At 48.6% G+C, this 20,975-nt stretch overlaps 1 protein-coding gene across 1 annotated transcript; it reads left to right on the forward strand.

Moving 5' to 3' along the window:
- The first annotated feature begins 417 nt into the window (after positions 1–417).
- On the forward strand, positions 418–20,219 carry LOC108928858 (nascent polypeptide-associated complex subunit alpha, muscle-specific form-like). The gene is made up of 10 exons (XM_029250406.1): positions 418–585; positions 1,439–1,482; positions 1,780–1,845; positions 4,034–4,100; positions 4,830–6,282; positions 14,704–15,446; positions 16,794–16,956; positions 17,371–17,612; positions 18,059–18,238; positions 18,627–20,219. Exons 1-10 carry the CDS (start codon positions 517–519, stop codon positions 18,855–18,857), a joined length of 3,258 nt encoding a protein of 1,085 aa, XP_029106239.1. The 5' UTR covers positions 418–516; the 3' UTR covers positions 18,858–20,219.
- Positions 20,220–20,975: the final 756 nt, after the last annotated feature.

The raw sequence follows: 20,975 nt of genomic DNA on the forward strand, positions 1-20,975 counted from the left end.
AATGCGCTGCCGGAGCAATTTGTCAGGTATGAGGGACCTAGTGCTGCGCAGTTGGACACGGGGCTGTTACTCAATAGGGGGGCACGAGCCCCTCGTGACGCCCACGCTGCGTTGACAGATTGCAGTCCCTTGGTTCTTCTCGTGCTCCGTTCCACTCCCCTGCCCTGGCAGCGCTGGCTTAGGTTCGCTTCAGCTCCCTCGAAATATTCAGTGAAATCGTCGTGCTCTTTTCTCTCTCTTATGAATTCTCTTTTTATTCAGCCTCCGCGCAGGTTGGACCACTTTCAGGGCGCGAGCTCGCGCATCACCCAAACAACCCTATTTCTCGTGCCCTCCACGCGCTGCACGCCTACTGCACGTTGCTAGGGCGACGAAAGGGGGCCGACCGCCGGCGCACGTGACGGGTCCGGTCGTGCGCGCTCCCGGCGCTGTGTGGCTTGAGCTCGTGCTGAGAAGGGGAGGGGGGAGGACTCGTCGGCGGTTGCTCGTCTGCTTGGTGTGTGCTCGTAGCGAACGATGGAGCTCTCCGCCGTCGGGGACCGGGTGTTTGCCGCGGAATGTATCCTCAAACGCCGCGTTCGCAAGGTGGGTGTCCGCTCCGCTGGTTCGGAGTGGGGCGAGGATCGTGGTGGCCTTACACTTACAGGGCCCGGAGCCCCCTCCGTGTCATTGGCGTAGCATAGCGGTAGCATTAGCATTAGCATTAGCATTAGCATCAGCGAGCTGTCCGCGGGCTGCACGGCAGAGGGCCTCGCGCGGGCACCGACCGTGTCTTTCCACGGCGGCGCAGCAAAGCCTGCTGAGGCAGCCGCCTTTGCTTTCATGTAATTTTTTTATTTTTAATTTTTTTAATGGAAAATAAACTAAAACACCCACGAAGCGAAGGGGGCGTATCATGATCATCATGTATCGTTTTATTTATCCGAAGTGAAAACGTTAAATTAACCTACCTATTTATTCAGTCTATTTCGGTACTGACACTGAACTACTAGTTGACGGGAAGCTGCGGTAAAGATCAATAATACAGGCAATTCAGTGAGATCGGTAATTTGGTCAAAATACCAAGGTAATTAATCAATAATTTCCGCAGATAAACAGCAAAGCAGCGTTACTCTACTTATAAATAACCTATTCATACTAGTTCTGCACCAAGTTAGTGCTCATTCGTGGCTCCCGCAGTATCTGTTCAGTAACCGGTCACTGAATAATAACGTCAATAACGTGGAAAACGGGTCGATGAGGCGAAAAGTGACGAAGTGCAGAGGCCACGGACGGTGTTGGACACACAGGCTCGCTGGCTTCTCTGCCGCACAGTCGGCTCTTCGCAGTTGTCCGCGAGCAGTTTTTGTAATTAAAAAAATATATTATTAAATTAAGGATTTGATGTCTGTCTCCTCAGCCGCGAACGGTGACATTTCTAACCGTTTCATTTCCTCAGGGGCGCATCGAGTATCTGGTCAAATGGAAAGGATGGGCAATAAAGTAAGTGTGTCGGCTGTTGTCTCACCTTGTTTTGTCTTTTTTTAATACCCCCCCCCCCTCTATAATTACAAATAGCAGATATAAAAATGAATATCAGCAGGGCCGTATTTTGTGTTCATGTGTAACGCAAATCGGCGGCGGCGGCCTGTGTGTAACACTGGCTGAGGAGGAGCCGCTGGAAGCTCCCGTGTCTTTGTGGGACCCGCTGCAGCCTTACAGCGGTTTTTAAAGGGTTAAATCGCTTACTCGGAAGCGCTTTTGTCAGTAACAGTGTTTGCCGAATTAATGTGATTTCAGGTACAGTACATGGGAGCCCGAGGAGAACATCCTGGACAGTCGGCTGATCGCGGCCTTCGAGCAAAAGTGAGTGCGCGCGCGACCTGCGTGGCGGGAAAAGACAGTGTGCTGCACTTGCGCTGGATCCTTAACGTCACACACTCTATTTCACACCTCTTATGATTTTTCTTTTCTTTTTTATTTTTTTATTTTTTTTAAAATCATTCTTGCCTTTACATGCCAGGGAACCTATGTTTTCAGATGAGTGAGAGGGCTGATACACACCCTGCCCTCTATTTGCATTGGCGGAACATGATTCTGATACAAATGCAGGAATATCGGAATGTTATTTGATTTAAATATTGGATTCCTGTTTCTGTGTTTTTATTCTTTAATTTCGAAAGAAGTAATGAGCATTTTGGGATTCTCCAGGGTACGCTTTGTGACAGACAGGTAGTGGCACATGACAGTAACTATCTACAGTAACAGTAATTATAACTGTCCTCTTAGTTTGTTAGAGTTCCAGAAATGTTAAAGTGAGCTTATGAGGTTATGCTGGGCTGTTTGTGCTCTGCTAGTCCTCAAAATCCATGTAATTAAAGTCCCCCCCCCCCCAGACAATGAAATCCAGGCGATTATTTCTGTAAATGTTTTTAAAGATACATTTGCTTATTAGTCGCTAACTTTTAGATGACCAGTGTAAATAAATATGCATGACGTTATGCAGAATCAAGGGCGTTGCAAGTTCAATAAGAGCCTCATAGACTTTGCCCCCTGCAATTTTTATGCCTTTTTTTTCTGGAAAAGGAAGTGTATTGCGCTCATACCAGATGTAATTTTAGCCCATTTATTTACAGTGAAGTGTTACTTTAAGTTGCATACCTAGATGTCCTGCTGGTTAGCTTTTGTCTCTGCATGTTTCTGCCTGACCGTTTGTTAGGGTTCTTTTGAAGTGGTTTGGCACTGCTCCGAAAGACAACTTGAAAGAAGCGCGTTTTAGGGTCCTGTTGCCGTGGATACATTTTGCCTGGGGGGAAAAAAATGGTACTACTGTGGTACTGTCCATTTATTACTAAAACGGTTCTTTGTCTTGAGCAGTTAACAGTGGATTACAGCATGACGACAGTGCTTTGCTATAGGCAGTGCTTCACTTTAAGATCAGTTGTAAAATGCAATTTTAGGTTCTCTGATTTTGTACGTGTCAAAGCAGCATAACTGCAACACAGGCTAACTTCCCGCTTTGGCAGAATTCATCTGAACATTTCATTTGTTGGTATTAAATGGTTACATTTCCCTTGATACTTGAGAGGTGTAATTTTAAGGCCCATACAATATTCTTTTTTTTTTTTTTTTGGACCCAGAAGTTAAAACCTTTTGGTGAGCTGTAAGGTATCATAAGTCCTTTAAGTCAGAGGCAGCTGATGACTGTCTTGGATTTTTTAAAATGACAAATGTGTTTTATAAATATGTTGGGCAAGGTGTTAAAATTACACTTATGCTTCAGGCAAATTCTTTCATCTGTGTTGAAGGAGAGGAGGATTCATCGCATGAAGCTTCAGTTTGACCACAAGAGTTATGACGATAAAAATTGTAAAATTGTTGTATAAAGAGAAACTGTAATCTATTCACAAGGCAGTCACTTCAAATTTTAATGCTAATGGTACAGTGAAATCCACCGAGCAGCGTTGCTGTTGAATTTGTCCAATGCAGGGATTTCCAGTCCAGCGGTACTGTCCCCAAGGTACTGCGTTGACTCAGCTTCCTCTCTTGTATTTAATGGGCTGCAAGGCTCTGCTCTTGCTCTGCATTGGCTTTACGTGTTTTTCTATATCTAGTTAACAGCCATCGCTTTGTTCGGCGCGTGATAGCTAGTCTGAATAAAACGCTTGGCAAGTTCAGCCATAAAAAGAAAAAAGCAACATGCTTAGCTCTTACAAAGACTGCAAATGTAGTTTAAATGTCCACTTTGTGATAAAACTGCAGGAAATGCAAGTGCCCTTATTTTAATGTACATATGTAAGGTATGAGCCTTATTCATTTATCGTATCTTTGATTAGATGTATAACCATGAAAGGCTGAAACTTTTTCATTTCTGTTCTGTGACTCTTCTTGGTTTTCCCCAAGTGAGGATGACAAATTTCAGACTTTCTAACCGCAAAAAACTGAAACTTTTATATCCACCATCTTCCCACCACTTTCTGCGTGGTGCACAAATGTTTGTCCATAGTATGTGTTACAGCTCAAAGTACATTTACTCCCTTTGTTTCCTTTTCAGAGAGAGAGAGAGGGAACTTTATGGGCCAAAGAAGAGAGGACCAAAACCCAAAACCTTCCTTCTCAAGGTGTGTTTCTAAATATCTTCACTCTTTGATTTGCCATCCCTAAAGTCAGACTGTTTTCTGTTGTTTTGGTGCTAATGGGTGGGAAATGTGTGAATGTGCTTTGTGTATCATTTAGAGAGAAGTGTCTGAAAATGTGTAAGCATAATTTTTGTTTATTTAATTTTTTTTTTTTTTTAATAGACACCTCAACATGTCTGAAGATTTCAGATTTAGTCATGCATTGGGTGCTAAGCACACATTTTTAAAAATGTTTCTGTGTAAATGGGGCAGTTTGTAGCGTAGTGCTTAGAGCTGGTCCCTTTGTACCCAAAGGTCACAGGTTTGAGATTCACTTCCAGCTGTAATACCTTTGAGCAAGGTACTTGCCTTAAAAAAAAATACTCCAGTAAAATAGTATAAAACTTTCTCAGCCATCCTTTACTGAAAGGAATCTTTGCTACAGTGTTGTCATTTTCCTGGTGTGTGTCAGCCATTAAAGCCACGACTAATGTGTACATTGCTGTGTGTCCCTTGTCTCCTTACGTTTTCTTAATTAAATCATTACCATTTACTGAATTTGTGCTCTTTAAATACTGTCTTGTCTCAATCACTTTTTCCCCATTTCCATTCTTCTTGTCACTTCATCATATTATACATTCCTCACACTACATATTTTTGTTTATGCCCTGTTTGCCTCCACTTTTTTGTTTGTCACCTTCTGAGCTCTTTACCCATCTTTGTTTCTCTTAGGCAAGAGCTCAGGCAGCTGAGACCACTACACGAGTCCCAGAGCTTCGACAATACCAGCCTGCAGCCTCTTCTTCCTCCAGAGCTTCATCTTCCTCGGCATCCCCAGCGTCTTCCTCACACTCCGTCTACCCGTCTTCATCGTCCTCCTCAGCACCCACTGCGAAGCTCCAGTCAGGGGCGGCTCATCACAAATTGAAGAAGGATATCCACCGGTGCCACCGTATGTCTCGGCGCCCCTTGCCCCGCCCTGATCCGCTGGCCCCACCCCAAGGCTCTTCTGGCTCCTCCTTCTCTTCGCGGCCCCCCATCTCCCCTTTCTCGGAGACCGTTCGCATTTTGAATCGCAAGGTGAAGCCACGTGAGGTCAAGCGTGGCCGCATCATACTGAATTTGAAAGTGATTGACAAGCCGGGGAGCAGCAGTGCTGGTGCAACCAGCAGACGGACTGCCATATCTCACCAGCAGGATTCTGCACACAGTACCCACCCAGGACGCTCCAGAATTCCTTCCCGAAATCGCATCATTGGGAAGAGCAAGAGGTTCGGTGAAGTGCCTTACAGAGGTCTTCAGTCCCCTTTGAAAATGCCGGGGTTCCCTATGTATGGAAAGCCTTTTGGGATCCAGCAGAGCGGTTCTGGTCCTGGCCCAGCGCAGACTGGCCCCGGACACTACGCTACGGGGACCAGTGGGAGCAGTGCCGCCAAAGGAACCAGCAGTGGTGCTCCTTCCTCTCTTACTTCCGCTCAGGCGTATCCTGACAGGCCAACAGGACAGCCCCAAGTTCTGCCGAGGTACCAGCCGCTGCCTTCGCCTTCCAGCTCTTGTGGCTCAGACAGCAGCCCTTCATCCCCTCCCCAGATACAGCCCACCTCCCTCCAAGCCCAACCTGAACCCCCCTCTGCTTCTGCTGCTTCTCCATCCCCTCCCAGCCTAAGTCCCGAACCCATAGAACTGAAGCAGAAACAGGCCCCCACCCCTACATCCTTTCTCCCAGCCCCTCCCTCCATCTTCCTCTCCTCCTCCACCTCGTCTTCAGAAGACGAAGAGATCCTGGATCTGTCTGTGCCTCACGAGGGCAAGAGAAATGCCAGGCGTCGGCACCACCCGCGCCGACGCCCAAGCAAGCACTCCCCAGCTTCAGCAGGCTCCGCCCCCTTGCCCTCGCGGAATGCTAGAAGCAGCCCTCCGCTCCTGTCCCCTGAACACCCTGAGGCAGTCTCAGAAGGGGACCCTGACTGGCACCCGGAAATGGCCCCTTGCTGTGCTAACGTGGTTGTGACAGATGTGACCACCAACCTCCTCACTGTCACCATCAAGGAGTTCTGTCGGCCACCAGAATTTGACAAGCCTGCCTCTCCATCGTCGTCATCATCATCATCATCATCATCTGCTGCCCTTCCTCCTGTTACTCCCTCCTCACCAGCCTCATCAACCCCCAATCCTAAACTGCAACCTTAAGCCCCTCCATCCACCCACCCAAGGCCAAATACATTCAAATCATTAAATAGTCTTCTGTCTCAACCCAGTCCGTACAATATGAAGTTGCTGTATAGAAATGTCTGTTATTGCCTAAGTATTTATCATCAAACCGAGCCACTGCTCTGTTTTTTTAAAGTTTCTATTTCCACACAATTTTCTTGTACAATATGCACTTTTATATAGCGACGCTGTATCGCAGTGTTCACGCAGGCTGTGCACATGTTGTATGAATTTTTTCATACCAGCCTTGTGCTCAGTTTGACATTACTTGCAGTAAGCATACAGTTAGCATCAGAAATTGAACGAGGTTCACTTGTCATATACGATATGGCAGTGCCTACTCGCACACACCGTGGCATATTTAAATACGAATATATATTTATATGCGCGCACAACACTGAAGCTGAGAACGGTTTCATAGATCAAAGAAGATTATGTTGTTGATACTATTAAATCCTTTAACTAGGCAGTTGTCATGTCTGAGGTCTAACAAGACTGTAAACTCTTTGTGTATAAGCGTTTGACTGCATTGAATTGTAATACTTTGATATCGGAATTTTAAAACCTGAGTTTTTCCACTTTTTATATGATTTTAATGTAATGGTACTGGTTTGAAGTAGTCCGCATAGTTTAGAGGAGTTTCCAGTGTCCACTCCAAGAGAAGGCAGGAAGGAGTCACGAGACCACCTTCCGTTTATTTTTTAGCACTCACACAGTGGAAGCCCTAGGCATCCCCATACCGTACACTTTTTCTTAATATTCGGTGCTTGAGAAGTGAATACTACATGAATCTGGTGAAGTTTAGATGGGGATGGTCAGCAAGCAGCAATAGCTACCGAACCTGTTCACAGTGTGTATTATGACCCTCAACAGCAGTTTCCAACCCTTTCCCTGTCTATCAGAATTTAAGTGCTTTCGCTCTAGCTTTCTTTAATGGATTAGTTGCGCTGCCTTAGAGAGATAATTGCGGGGGTTGGAATGCGGCGCAGTAATTTTATTTACAGTACATTGCGGAAGACACGGCAATGCAATTTTGCTTCTAAAAGTATGCGGCGACTCATTTTTTGCCAGAAAGCGGTGAAAGTTTAACGCGTTTAGCAGAGCTTGCTTATGCTGTCAGTGCTCTGGAGAGGTGTTGGTGACTGCTGATCTAGACTACCTTCATCGCTTCATTTTCATCAACGGAATGGGATATACAGGAGCGTGTGCATGTACTGTTTGCAGTTAGCGCTAAGAGTCGTTCGCTCGGCTTCGAAAAGCGTACATCCACACAGGCAGATGTGATGACATAGGAGTTGGAGAATTCAAACTCCTGTTCAAAACAAGGGATTTTTGTTGTGCAGCAAGACTCAGGATTTACATTACAAAAAAAAAAAACAAATAAAAAAACTTTAGGATTACTTATAGCCTACGGAAGATGTGAAGCACACTTCTGCCCAGTGTGGGTGTGATGGGGCACAGGCATAGGAACAATCTGCAGTCTTGACACCTTTGCAGATTTCTTAAGATGCCCAAAAATGGAGCGACAAGGATGTTGAATGATCTTTTATTAATATTACTTTTTGTCGGGGAAAAGAATAGACGTCTGCTTCGTATTCCCCTTTGGTGCGTGCCTTCAAATGAAGTATTTCTCTTCCGAAGTTTAAAAAAAAACACAGACTTGCCCACACGTTGAAAAATGTACCCCCCCCCCAGAATCAAATACTGGGCACAGAGTTTTGGCCGTTTGGAAGCGAGAGCTGAGGTGGTTCCACGCTCAGACCCGCCTCTGTGTTCGGTGCACTCCCGAGGAACTCCTCCAGCACTGAACTTCATCTAAAGCCTTACAGAAGACCTGCCACAGAATAGACGAGATATGCGGACGGTCACCCCAGTCTCCTCGCACTCGTACTCAAAAGATTTTGGGGGGTTTTTATTCAGTTTTGTTAACTTTTTTTGCTGATTTGAAGCCTTATTTTTAACCTTTTTGCCAAGCTGTTCCTCTGTCGGCCGTACGACTCCAAAGTCCAGCATTTGGTGGGAGGAGGCTGACTGACGGACCGACTGACTGACAGAGACGCATGACTGATGCCCTGGAGCAGCAGTCCATCTAGTCTGTGTCGTGCGGGTGAGTCTAAGGAAGCAGCGTGGTGGGAGTGAACAGACAGGCGACAGCGAAAGTCGTGTCTGTCTGAAAGACTGGCTCCCCGACCCCTGAGCGTGTGTGAGCAGGCACACGCGTGTCCAGCGTGTCTTAGAATGTGTTGCTGACGGACAGATTTGAGTAAAGAACGGATCGTTCTGCGAGTCTGTGCTACAACATTCTTCATCTGCGCGTGTCCGGTTTGGCACGATACGCCCTCAGTGTGAGGGTTACGCACCGAAACGCTTTCGCCGAGGCCACGCTGGAGAGCGCGCCTTTATTGGCATGTTAAAACGGTGCTTCTCTCGTAATTTCCACACTGTTTAGACTGCAACTTGAGGAGCAAGATCCAGAAAAGACCCCACAGACTCGGCGACCTCCTCTTGAAATTGTGATCTGCAGACCTTTGAAAGGCTCCTACTAATGATACTCTTGTAATACGGTCCTCCTTGTCCCAGGGAAGGCTTTTCCCTTCGCTCTCCTACGTTTCACCAGTGAGATATTGCATTGCTTGGACCGCTTGTGTGCAGTACTTCAGGGTGTAATGCTGTGCTCTCTGCCCTCATGCTGTAGTTGCTGTTCTGCGGATGCGCTCCCTGGGGTGGACCCCGGTTCGACAGAGGCAGAGACGACAGGCTCAGGATGGAGGCAGCGTGGAGGACGGATGCCTCCTTCTCCCTCTTGAGCAGGTGAAACTGTTCCGAGCAGCTTGAAGAGGGCAAAGAGATCAGCAGCCGGACCATTGCATTCACAGCACAGAGCTGCTGTCCCTCTGCCTTTAGTAAGAGCTGGTGTCGTAGTTAATGTGGCAGATGATGTAAGCTAGTAGAATAAGGGCATGCATGGCTTCAGTGAAGTTGAGTAAATTCCACCTTATGAGTAGAGAAAAGGTTTTGTTAGCCTTCTTGGTTGCTTTATTGCGCGTTTTGGTAAAATTACAAATTATTTATGTTAAAACATTAAGTATAGCCGGAACCATCCTAGATGCAAAGTAAATTAGCTGCGGAGCAGGGCTTTGTTAGCCACCTTTCGATGACAGAATGCTCGTCGGTCATTAAAATTGCCTTGAAAAAGAAAACAAATGTTCAATGTCAAATTATGTCCATCCATGACGAAGTAAACTGAAGCACCCGTTAGTGAGATGTTTCTATTTATGTCAGAGAGCATTTATTGAGTATAACTTAGTAAAGCGTATTTTTGTTGTTAAATATGTCTCCTGAGTAGAGCCTGCTTGCGTGTTTCTAAAAAAAAGAAAAAAAAAAAAAAAAAAGGCCAGCAGAAGCCGGGCAAGTCTCTAAGCTGCAGGAAACAATATTAATGTGCAATGTGATTGTACTGTATGTAAGTAGAGACGGTCAGCTTCCGTAAACCACCCGTTTCCTCGGACGGGCCGACAGGTTCCCGTAAAGTCCAGTTCTATTTCTTCTGCACTAGTGCCATAAGGCCGCCGAAGCCGACTCGCTGAAGAGAAAGCCGGTGTGTACAATAGATGGCATTTGTTAGAAACCAGATTTGCACTTCTTTCAAAGCCTAAAGCTTAGCGGCCGTGATTGAAGTGCGAAGTGGAGCAGATGGTGAAATGATTTAAGGCTGCTGAATGAGATTGTGTAAGGACAAATCGCGGCGCTGTTAATTCGGGACAGGTGAACGCTGTCAAGTGCCGTCTGCTGCCTCGGAAGGTCGTGCTGAAGATGCCGTGTAAACACAAGCGCGATGGTTGCATTGCTCTTGAATATGAGCTCATCTCGATTCCACCGTCATTCGTCTCCGTTCTTTTACTGAATTAAGACCGCCATCCCCGAATGATGAGTCGCTGCACGTTTGGTTTTGGTCGCATGACGAGGACAGCTTGTTGTGGTCCAGCCTCCTCTGCAAACATTCATCTGCCAGTGTTTATGTTCATCCCAATCTGATTTATATCCAAGATGGTGCTCTGGTTTTAAATAGGTGCTAAAGTGATGACACTTAGAAGAAATCAGCAAACTTTAGAACCAAAACTCATTCTGGGCTCAACCCTTTTGCAAGGCTCAACATTATTGTGTGCTACACAGAGCAACCGATACTTTTATGGTGCGTTTGTACACCAAACGTGTCCTTCGAGATAATTATTTTAGTATGTATACACCTTTTGTGTCTAAATCATGAATATTTAAAAAAAATTTTTAAACCTCTCACCTTTTCATAAGTATGGTAATAATGAGTTCTATATTTTGTTTATTACATGTGTGTATTAGACCTTTTGTTGTGTACTTTTCTTTTTTGAATCGGGGCATAATTTCAGAAACTGAGGAATATTAGGTGCTACCCCAAAAATGTATAACCCAGTGATAACCCAGTGAATGGTGTGTAATGTGGCTCTGTGTATGACCTTGTTGGCACTGTTCAATTCTGCTGCACTTCCATTTTTTTTTTGTTTTTCATATGCCATACCGTAAGTGCTTGATTGTTTTGCAGCCCGGTATACCTAATATACCTGCCCATCGTAAGCATGACCAAGTGTCCTGGTGCGTAAGTGTTTCCTGAGTGCGTTTAAGCGTAATTCTGTCCTCCAGGTATCAGCAGAGCGGCCTGTGCTGGTGTTATGTTTGAGCCCCAGTATCTCACCCAGGTGCTGTAATGTACAGCGTGTTGCACAAACTTGTACTCACACACACAGTGTGATACTTGAAGAAAGAGAAACACCACTTGTGGAGAAGACCAATATGTGTCACGGAAGTGTCTTGGAATTTGCTTGTATACATTATGCAATGTTTATGGCCACTTTCATGAATGTCATGCCCCCTTTCCAGTGTTACATATGTTTAAAAAAAAATGCCATAGGCAATACATGTGGACTGTGTGTAGCACTTCAGAAGTTTGTGTTTCATGGGTTTTTTTTTTTTTTTTTTGCAAAGCCATATGATTTGCACAAACTTTTGTGTGGGATACTTGCCATCTTGCCTCATTATTGAAAGCCAGAGTGTTGAAAGATTTGCTTTTATATTTAACTTTTTTTTTTTTTTTAAAAACTGTCGTACTCAGTTCAGTACCGTTTTGGTTATTGTACTTGCAGCTGAATTGAACAGTACGTGCCAAAGCTTTTCCTGTATTGCTCTTTATATGATATATTGTGGTTGAGTGAACAGGGGTCTGGATTGTATGCTCTTGTCTGTTTTTCAGACACTTAGGTTGTAAGGTAAAAATGGGCAACATAAAATGCTATTAATGAATATGTTGTTATGATTATTGTATTAGAAGCATGTTTTATTGTACAGGTTATGTAAGTGTCATGTTTTTGTTCGTGTTTACCATATTACATTTTTAATAAAAATGAGTATTAAATGCAGTTTGTCCCTGCGTTGTAGGATTGAATTAGATTTCGTCCTCATTTTGACGGAAGTGCTGCTTGCATAATGCACAATGTGTCAAGCTGTTGTGTTTTGTTGTTCTGCTGTTTTTATTGCCTGCGGTCATTTCTTAATTGTCCTTAACCTGTCTTTCTAACCACTGAATGACCTTTGCAGAAGCATTAAGTGGATGGATTGGGTGGATGGAGTCTGAAGGGGAACAATGCAGTTTTCCGTTTCAACACTAGAGGGCAGCATGACCCCGTGGGCGTTTTAATTGAGCTAAAGGTGGTTTAATTGTATCGTATAAATCTCTGTAGTGTCTTCTGGTCTCTACACGGTGCCTGAGAACAGCGTTACGTTTATATTTAGCTAAATCAGCCCAGACTGCCATCTATTTTTTATAATATTAATACTTTTCCTTCAAAAAATGTGCACTACCTATACTTCCAAAAACATTTACGATTTTTTTTTTTTTTATTTAGCAGACGCTTTTCTCCACAGTGACTTCCAGTGAACTCTATATAGTGTTATCAGCCCACAGTTCAGCTGGGACCAGAAGTTGGCGGGTAGCTCAGAATTGTTTGTAAATCCATCTACTTTGTCAAAGACAATAAAAGCTTAGTGGTATAACTGAAGTTCTCTAGGCCGTGTTCAAGGTATCTTTGTGAAAACTTTTGTTATATGGGGAAGTACTTTTTTTTCCCCCCAACAGGGTTTAATCACAGATTAGGTTTGGTTAAAAACAACAGATAAAGATAAAATAAACTGACAGCTCGGTATAAGACTTTTGTGTACGTTCATCAGCAGCTCATGCATTCCAGGGTCTCGGCGTTCCTTTGTATTTGAAACCTTGGGCATGACGCAGGGTACAACATGGATGCGATGTCAGTTTAATCAACACAATGGGACATTGAAGTAGTGACTGAAAGCAAAAGTAACTCACAATTTCCTCTTCACTGTGCCATGTTAAAACTAAAAAGCGTTTCACCTTAAATGCCAACTGTGCGTCACATGGTGCACTTCAATAGAACTGGCCATGAAGAAGACACGTGCATCACATAAACATGTTTGTCAACATTTGGCTAACTTTAGTGAAAAAACAAAAAAAAAAAAATTATAATTACTTGCTGGGTGGATTCTACAAAGTGTTGGATATAGTAAATTAATAAAATATGCTGTCAAAATTACTTATTGAAGTTACCCGCTCCCCATACGAAGTTCCATTAGTTTTTTTTTTGTGTGTTTTGCTGCCATCCAGTGGTGGCAAGTAGAAATGCAGGCTATTTTCGCTTCGCGGCTCAGAAATACTAGAATATTTTAAGGAACTGAATAAAGACAAACTGGGAAATGTTTGTATCGTTGAAAATTCATAACTTGGATGTTTCTAACACGAGGGTCAAGGGTGAGGTAACAGCGTGAATTTTACACCGTAACTCCAATTTAGAGGTCTATCTGAACGTACTCCTGACAGAAGGATTTTCGCGTTCGTAAAAGCAGTGCGAGAAGGATTATTATCTCTTGATGTCTTTCTTCATGGTGATATGCTCCAGCTGCTCTTAGCCACTGCATGATTCCCTCACTTTGTTCATGCAGTAATCGGACAGGATAATCGTGTTTCTTGAGCTCCAGCCAGTTACCAAGATCTGAACTCATTATATCGATACCTACCAAAATATCCATTAATCCAACTAAATCGATTGATCCTTGCTGCCGCACTCATAATTTGCTCTTTCTTTGGTGGGGCGTATTTCACGAGAAAACAAGTTTCGGCTCGCTGGAAACGGAAGCTCGAGTCCCTCGCCGCAGCTGCGCTCGTGATCCCCGAAGCCCGGCCTAAGGGTGCTTCGTCGTTGAAGAACTTCCTTTTTTAACCACGCTTTTCACCTTTTTTCCTTTCACGTTTTCAACTTTACTGCATGATCTTTTCTCCCTCGCTTTTAGGCCGTGGATCCCTGAAACCCACGAGGGTTCAAAACCCCAGAATTAGAGAGTGACAGACAACAGGGATACGATCATGTACACATAGACAGTCTCTCTGGGTCTGTTTTCCTCTCCTCCTTTTTTATTTCCCTTCATCTCCATTCTTTCCCTTTCCTTCTTTCCTTCTTTATGTCCCCCTTCTCCCTCTTCCATTCGCGCTCTCTCTCTCTCTCTCTCTCTCTCTCTCCCTTTGCATCTTTGTCTTTCTCCACCTCTCTCCCCCTTTCCTCTCTCTCCCTTTCTCTTTCCTCCCCCTTTCCCTGCTCTCTCTCTTTCTCTCTCTCTCTCTCTCTTCCCTGCTCTTTCTCTCTCTCTCTCCCTTTGCATCTTTGTCTTTCTCCACCTCTCTCCCCCTTTCCCTGCTCTCTCTCCCCCCTTTCCGTTTTCTCCCTCTCCCCCTCTCTCTCCCTTTCCCTACTCTCTCTCTCTCTCTCTCCCCCTTTCCCTGCTCTCTCCCCCCCCTTCCCTGTTTTCTCTCTCTTGCTCTCTCCCCCTTTCCCTGCTCTTTCTCTCTCTTTCTCCCCCCTCTCCCCTTTCCCTGCTCTCTCCCTCTCTCTCCCCCCCTTTCCCTGTTTTCTCCCTCTCCCCCTCTCTCTCCCTTTCCCTACTCTCTCCCCCTTTCTCTCTCTCCTCCCCCTTTCCCTGCTCTTTCTTACTCTTTCTACCCCTTTCCCTGCTCTCTCCCCCCCTTTCCCTGTTTTTTCCCTCTCCCTCCCTCTCTCTTCCTTTACCTGCTCTCTCTCTCTCTCTCTCTCTCTCTCTCTCTCTCTCTCTCTCTATCCCTACAGGCGCGCACACACTGACAGGGGGACCCAGAGCAGCCGACATCCTGCGTTGGCCGCGCTCGTGTCACTCGCCGCAACACAGCGCAACGACACCTGACTCGCAGGCAGGCAGCGCTCGCAGCCCTCATTCGCGCTCGGACCCCGTTCCGCACCGCGACCCTCTCCCACTTTTCTCGCAGCCTCTTCCCCTCCGCCCGACCGCGCGCCGCACGTCGCCACCCTGAAGTTCCTCGTGGTCGTGCTGGCCGCCGGGATGCTGGCCTTCCTCGGCGCGGTCATCTGCATCATCGCCGCGGTCCATCCCGGCTTCGCCAGCAGCGCCGCCGCCGCCGCGCCGCCCGACAACGACTCCCTGTCGCGGGACTCGCTGCTGCAGCCGCTGCCCGAGGGCTCCGTGGGCGCCGTGGGCGCCGTGGGCTCCGTGGGCTCCGTGGGCTCCGTGGCTCGCGCCGGTCCGCTCGGCGCTCTCCACGGTGCTGAATCGGCCGGGGCGCTCGGCCTCGACGGGCTGAGCAGCGGGGGCGCCGCGCCTGTCAGCCGCCTCATCTGCACCCCCGTCCCCGCGGGCGAGTGCAGCCCGAAGACGCTCCGCGCGCACGCCGCCGGCCAGCCGTCGCACGGGTCCGAGGAGCGGGACTCCCTCCGGGCCGCGGCCGAGGAGCTGCGGCACACGGTGCTGCGGCAGAAGGAGCAGATCCTGTCGGAGCAGCGCAGCATCCAGGAGCTCACGGCGAAGCTGTCCGAGTGCGAGGCGGGGCTCGGCCGGCGCAGCCTCCCGGAGCGGAGCGCGGGGCTCTGGGGCGGCGGAGCCCGCAAGCAGGGGGGCGCCATGGCCGGCGATCACAGCCCGGCGTCCCCCGGGCAGCTGGAGGAGCTGGAGCGGGCCGTCGTGCGGCTGAAGGACCGTATCGAGAGGCTGGAGGTGCGGGCGGGCGGACGGATAGATGGGGTGGGGGTCGGGGGGGGGGGGGGGCACCTGTTAGAACCTCTGTCCCGCATCCGTGGCCCGTGCGGTACAGCGATCGCTTAACCTCACACACCTTCCCAACCTCGCACCGCCTTCGAAACCCCTCACGCTCCCCCCTGTGCCCAGACCCCGATTGCTGGCTCCGAACGCCACCGACTCGGATCTCATCTCCTCCGAGTTCGAACCGTGTAGCGGTTCAGCGGAAAGCGGCGCCTCTCCCCACGTCTGTCCACGAGCACGAATCGCACGCTCGAGTAAATCCGCGCCTGTCGCTCTGCCGCGGCCGTGTTGCGTATTCTGTGGAACGACAAGGACTCGTCGGTCCTCGCCGTAATACCTGCGCGGCGTCGTAACGGCAATGTGGCCTCGAGGAGATGCGACTGACAGCGCGTGAAGCTTTGAAGCTGTCAGCATCAGCTCCAGCCTAAGGATGTTTTTGCCTCCGCTTCCGTCTCAGAGTAGCTTCTGCACCTCCGCTTACTACAGAGCTTTCCATCGGTGCCTTTCAAAGTGTGCGCGCGTGTGTAAATGTGTGAGGGCGTACAAAAAAATCCCCGCCTCCTCTTTTTACGCTCCATTCTTCCCTGGCCTCTTCCTTGGCCCTAAAGCCCAAATTCTTTCCTTTCGGTCCTTAACCTCAATCTCCGCGTTCCGCTGTTCGCCGTCTCCGTCGCTGACGCCGCTCGTACGATTCTTCACGTAATAAGTTCAGGCAAGCGTCACTTTCGATGCGATGAGCGGCGAAGGAAGTGCCGTGTGCGAACTGCGAGCGGCGTGCCGAAGTTAGACGTCAGCACTATTCTGTTGCGGTAGGATCACGGCCATGGGAATCACTTGTACGACGACGGCAACGAGAGGAAGGCGTCGACAGTCGAGGGGCGGCACGCTGTATCGGAGCTGCTGCTTCGCGGCACCTGACGTGTTTCGGCGTAGCTCTGGAGTTGACTTTGTCTTTCTGTAGTTCACATGTTCCCGCTGAGTCTGGCTGGGTTTCCTCCACGTGCTCCGCTTTCCTCTTGCAGTCCGAAGATGTGTGTTTCAGATGAACTGGCGGCTCTAAGTTTCCGCAGTGCGTGTGGCTGCCGTGCAACGGACTGCTGTCCTGTCCAGGGTGTGGCCTCTTAGCCTAGTGCCCAGTGATTGCAGGATAGGCTCTGGAGTGACGTGACCCAGACAAGGACAAAAACGGTTAACGAAAGTGAATAAGCGATGACATCGACGGCGCTTACCGTACTGGTGCAAACTACATCTCCGAATGAAATTAATCCTAAGGATCTTTTTTTTTTTGTGATTTGATAACAGCTCGAGGCACAGTCCCCGGTCCAGAACCAGTCTGGAATCGGAGAGAAGGGTCTGGGGGTTGTATCCGGGACTGGCGGGGATCCAGAGGGTGAGCTGGGTCATCGGCATGAGTTGGAGGAGGGGATCGACACCCTGCAGCAGCGCATCGCGGAGCTGGAGCAAGGTAATGCTTTACTTTTGCGTTGCCGTTGGGCTGTCGCACGTCCGGGGTTCCGTTTGGGTGCTCTTGTACGTTTTGGAAGGGAATGTCGAACCCGAACTGCTCAACCTGACAAAAAACACCCAGGTGCACAAAGGGGTCAACAGCTGAATAAAAGCTTTGGTTCTGCTAATCGCGGTGTGACGGTTGCGTGGCGGAGCAGCGGTAGCGCCAGTGCCTCGGCCAGGTGTCGTTGTTCTCCCCGTGCTTGCAACCCGAAGATGTGCAGAAGAACATACCCTTCCTTACCACGCAAGTGGTCACTTTGAGTAAAGGTCAACCTCACACGCCTGTAATCCTAGTCAGTTTGTATCGTAAAAGTGCTGACTCAGCTTTAACCTTCCTGCCCTCAACGTCTTCGCCCTCGTCTTTTCTCAGGTCTCTCGGAGCAGACCTACCCCGAGGGCTATAAGCTCTCCTTCCCCGTGCGCACCGACTACATGTACGGGGTGGTGCGGCATCCCATCCCCGAGCTGTACGCCTTCACCACCTGCCTCTGGCTGCGGACCAAAGACGGGGGCATCGGCACGCCCTTCTCGTACGCCGTCCCGGATCAACCCAACGAGCTGGTGCTTCTGCGGGGTGTGCACAACCCTGTGGAGCTTCTGGTCAACGACAGGGTCGGTGGTCCGCGAGTTCTCTTCGCGGGCTCTCGATTTTCACCGCCTTGTGCGTGATGCTTTTCGGAAGCGATGACGAAGCTTTGAAAATACGGCGGGAACGATAACGTGTGCCTAAATAGTTTTTTGTATTGTAATCAATTAAAGCACATGTAAGGGGGCGCGGTGGCGCAGTGGGTTGGACCGGGTCCTGCTCTCCGGTGGGTCTGGGGTTCGAATCCCACTTGGGGTGCCTTGCGACGGACTGATGTCCCGTCCTGGGTGTGTCCCCTCCCCCTCTGGCCTTACGCCCTGTGTTGCCGGGTTAGGCTCCGGTTCCCCACGACCCCGTATGGGACAAGCGGTTCAGACAACGTGTGTGTGTGTGTGTGTGTGTGTAAAGTACATGTATGCCGATTGTAGATGTGCTCTGTGTTGGGTTTACTCTCCTATCCTTCCCCCGACAGGTAGCACAGCTGCCCCTGTCCTTGAGACCGGGCATCTGGGAGCACATCTGTGTGTCCTGGAGCCTCCGGGATGGGGTGTGGCAGGCCTTCCAGGGGGGACAGCTGAAGGGTGAGGGGGAGGGCCTTGCTGCTTGGCACCCCATTTCACCGGGAGGGGTCCTCGTCTTGGGGCAGGAGCAGGTAAGCGGGTAGAGAGATGGACGTTTTATGCGGCGAAGCTTTTTTTTTTAAATCACCGCGGTGAACTTGGAAGACGAGCGCTTATAGAGGCGTATCCGCCGCCAGCATAAGCAAAAATAATTAAAGAAGAGTAGGTTCCGCAAGCCTTTTCTCTGTTCGGCAGTTGGTGGAAAGGCAGCTGAAGCCGTCGAACGAGCGGCATTACGCCCTCCGCAACCTCTACTCCGATTGCCCTTTTTAAACTTTCATCTTTATCGACCCGCGTCTCATCTCACGGACCATTTTACAAAGCTTTCCCTCCTCCTTTCTCTCTCCCGACTCATTACCTTCTTCCTCTTTCTCCTCTCCTTTATGCCGTCCTCCTCCGCACGCACGGTCGCCCAACAAGGACGCAATGGGCGGGCGCTTTGACGCCTCCCAGGCGCTGGTCGGGGAGCTGTCCCAGTTTAACCTTTGGGACCGCGTGCTGTCGCCCGCCGAGATCGCCGGCCTGGCCGACTGCAGCGCGGCCTTTCTGGGCAACGTGGTGCCCTGGACCGACCGGGGCGTCGGGGTCTTCGGCGGGGCTGCCAAGGAGTCCCCGGAGGCCTGCAGAGAGCCAGCCGGCGCCCGGAAGTGAAGCAGCGGACAAGGGCGGGAAAGGAGGCACGGCGTGAAGGACCTCCCGAGACCGAGGTTGAACCGCTGCGAAAGCAGCCGGTGAAAGTTTGTCTGTTACAGCGTAAGTTACCAGGAATTGTTAATTGTTCGAAAGGAATAAAACAAACCTGTTGCCAGTCACTGAAAACTGGACAAAGAAATCTCAGCGCCAGTAAAATTCCCCGACCGGGGTCGATTTATCGTATTTCGCAAGTATTCGGAAAGACGGACTGAGCTCGGAGTCGGCGGCGTCCGGAGCAGAGCGGAACATCGCGCGTCCCGTGAGGAGCGCGGCTTTTCGAGAGGAAGCTCGTCACAAGTCGCCCTTTTCACGCGTACGGCCTTCGGAGGAGCGCGGGAGGTGCGTGAGCCACGGATTCACGAGAACTGTATAACATTCCGGAATTTTCTATATATGTCACATTTATTTGTATGTGCGCGGTACACCAGTTCTTTCTGGAACTTACACGGTTTTTAAACCCCGTTGTAGCTATACGCAAAGAGCATCGATTGTACATTTCCCTACCCCGAATCCCGAACGACACCCTTTATCCTACGAAAATTCTGCTTCCCGCTCTAAATTTTTTTTTCCCTGCCCTTGGGCCAGGACGGAGGAACCGCAGCATTTGCTCAGACTTAGCATCACCAGACCGGTGGCGGAAAATCGATAACCAAAGAAGCGCGCTGCGGGGAAAGGACGGTGTCGGATTTTAATTACGTCGCTTAGAGGTCAGGGTGCCGACTGCTGGGACGAAAGAGAACTCGAGGAAAGATGTGAACGCAGTCCTCGAGGCAGCAGGGCAGCTGGGGTCATTTGAGGTCAGCTTTAGGAAGGAGCAGTGTTGTGTTCGGAAAGTGCCTCTTTGGGTGGTCGTACCCACGATCTCTTCCTCCTCCTCCTCCTACTCACTCAGTACTCGGTACTCGGATAATGTGCTGTACTGTTGGTGTTGTGCCTGTGATGGCTTGATCCCGTCTGCATTTTCCCCGTTCCGCTGTGGTGCCGTGAAGCTGCTGTACGTGCTTTTGTTCCAGAACTTTCTGTGGTCACGTGTTTGTTTGTTGTCTTTTTTTTTTTAAACAGCCGTCTACTTTTTAAACTGTTCTGCCATTATCTACCCTTACGTGTTTCGAACTGCTGTGTCTACTGTCCCGCTTGCTCGTTTCTCATATTGGTGGTGTGAAATTGTTTAAAAAAAAAAAATCTGTTGAATTTATTTGACATTTCAATAAAAACAGTTTTCAGACTGATTTTATTGTTCTGGTTTTTAGTCAAAGTTTTGAAGTTTCCAGACTCACTTCACCCACGATCTCTTAAGCTCATGTAAGGTGTAAACATTCATGTGCTATCGCTTTAAGACCACGTCCGGATAAATCTGTACACAGCTACTCTTGTAATGCAATGTAAATGTTTATGCGTATCTCGAAAAAAAAATGTAGGAAGGTGATCAGGAATCGTCAATATTCTGAGTTTTGCGCAGCTACTCGTGTGATGAGCATTGGTTCAGATGGTGGAAGAGGAATGTTCTGGAAATAGCCATGGCAGAATGGGGACGGGTGACGGGATGTGGCGTTTAGTGTGACACTCCAGGCAGTTTGTCACGCAGATTAGAGTCCTTCCTTTTGCATCACAAGTGTAAAACATGGCCTGAAACTGGAATACGGCAGACCGCATTCCCACAAGAGGAACCCTTTGAACGTTTCATAAGCCAAATGCACGCAGAAGGAGGATAAACGCTAAAATGCATCAGTTCACCGACACGACATGCTTTCAGAGAATTACTACTGTTTTTTAGACCCCCCTGTTCACGATATTGCTGCCATTACTTTTGAGTGAGCACTAATCTTCCCCTCATTGGAAAAAGTGGAGTGGTGCGAGAGACATGGGTTTGATCCCCGCTCAGTCGGTGTGGAGTTTGCATGCTGTCTGGGTGCTCTGGTTTCCTCCCACAGTCCGAAGACATGCTGTTCAGGTTCCCCCGTAGTGTGTGAGTGAGAGAGAGTGTGTTCCACTGATGTATGGATGAGTGACCCATTGTAAGTAGTGTATCTAGCGGTGTAAGTCTTTGGGTTCTCTGGTTTCCTCCCACACTTCGAC

The sequence above is a fragment of the Scleropages formosus genome, chromosome 3, assembly GCF_900964775.1.
Source record: "Scleropages formosus chromosome 3, fSclFor1.1, whole genome shotgun sequence".
NCBI classification, from domain to species: domain Eukaryota; kingdom Metazoa; phylum Chordata; class Actinopteri; order Osteoglossiformes; family Osteoglossidae; genus Scleropages; species Scleropages formosus.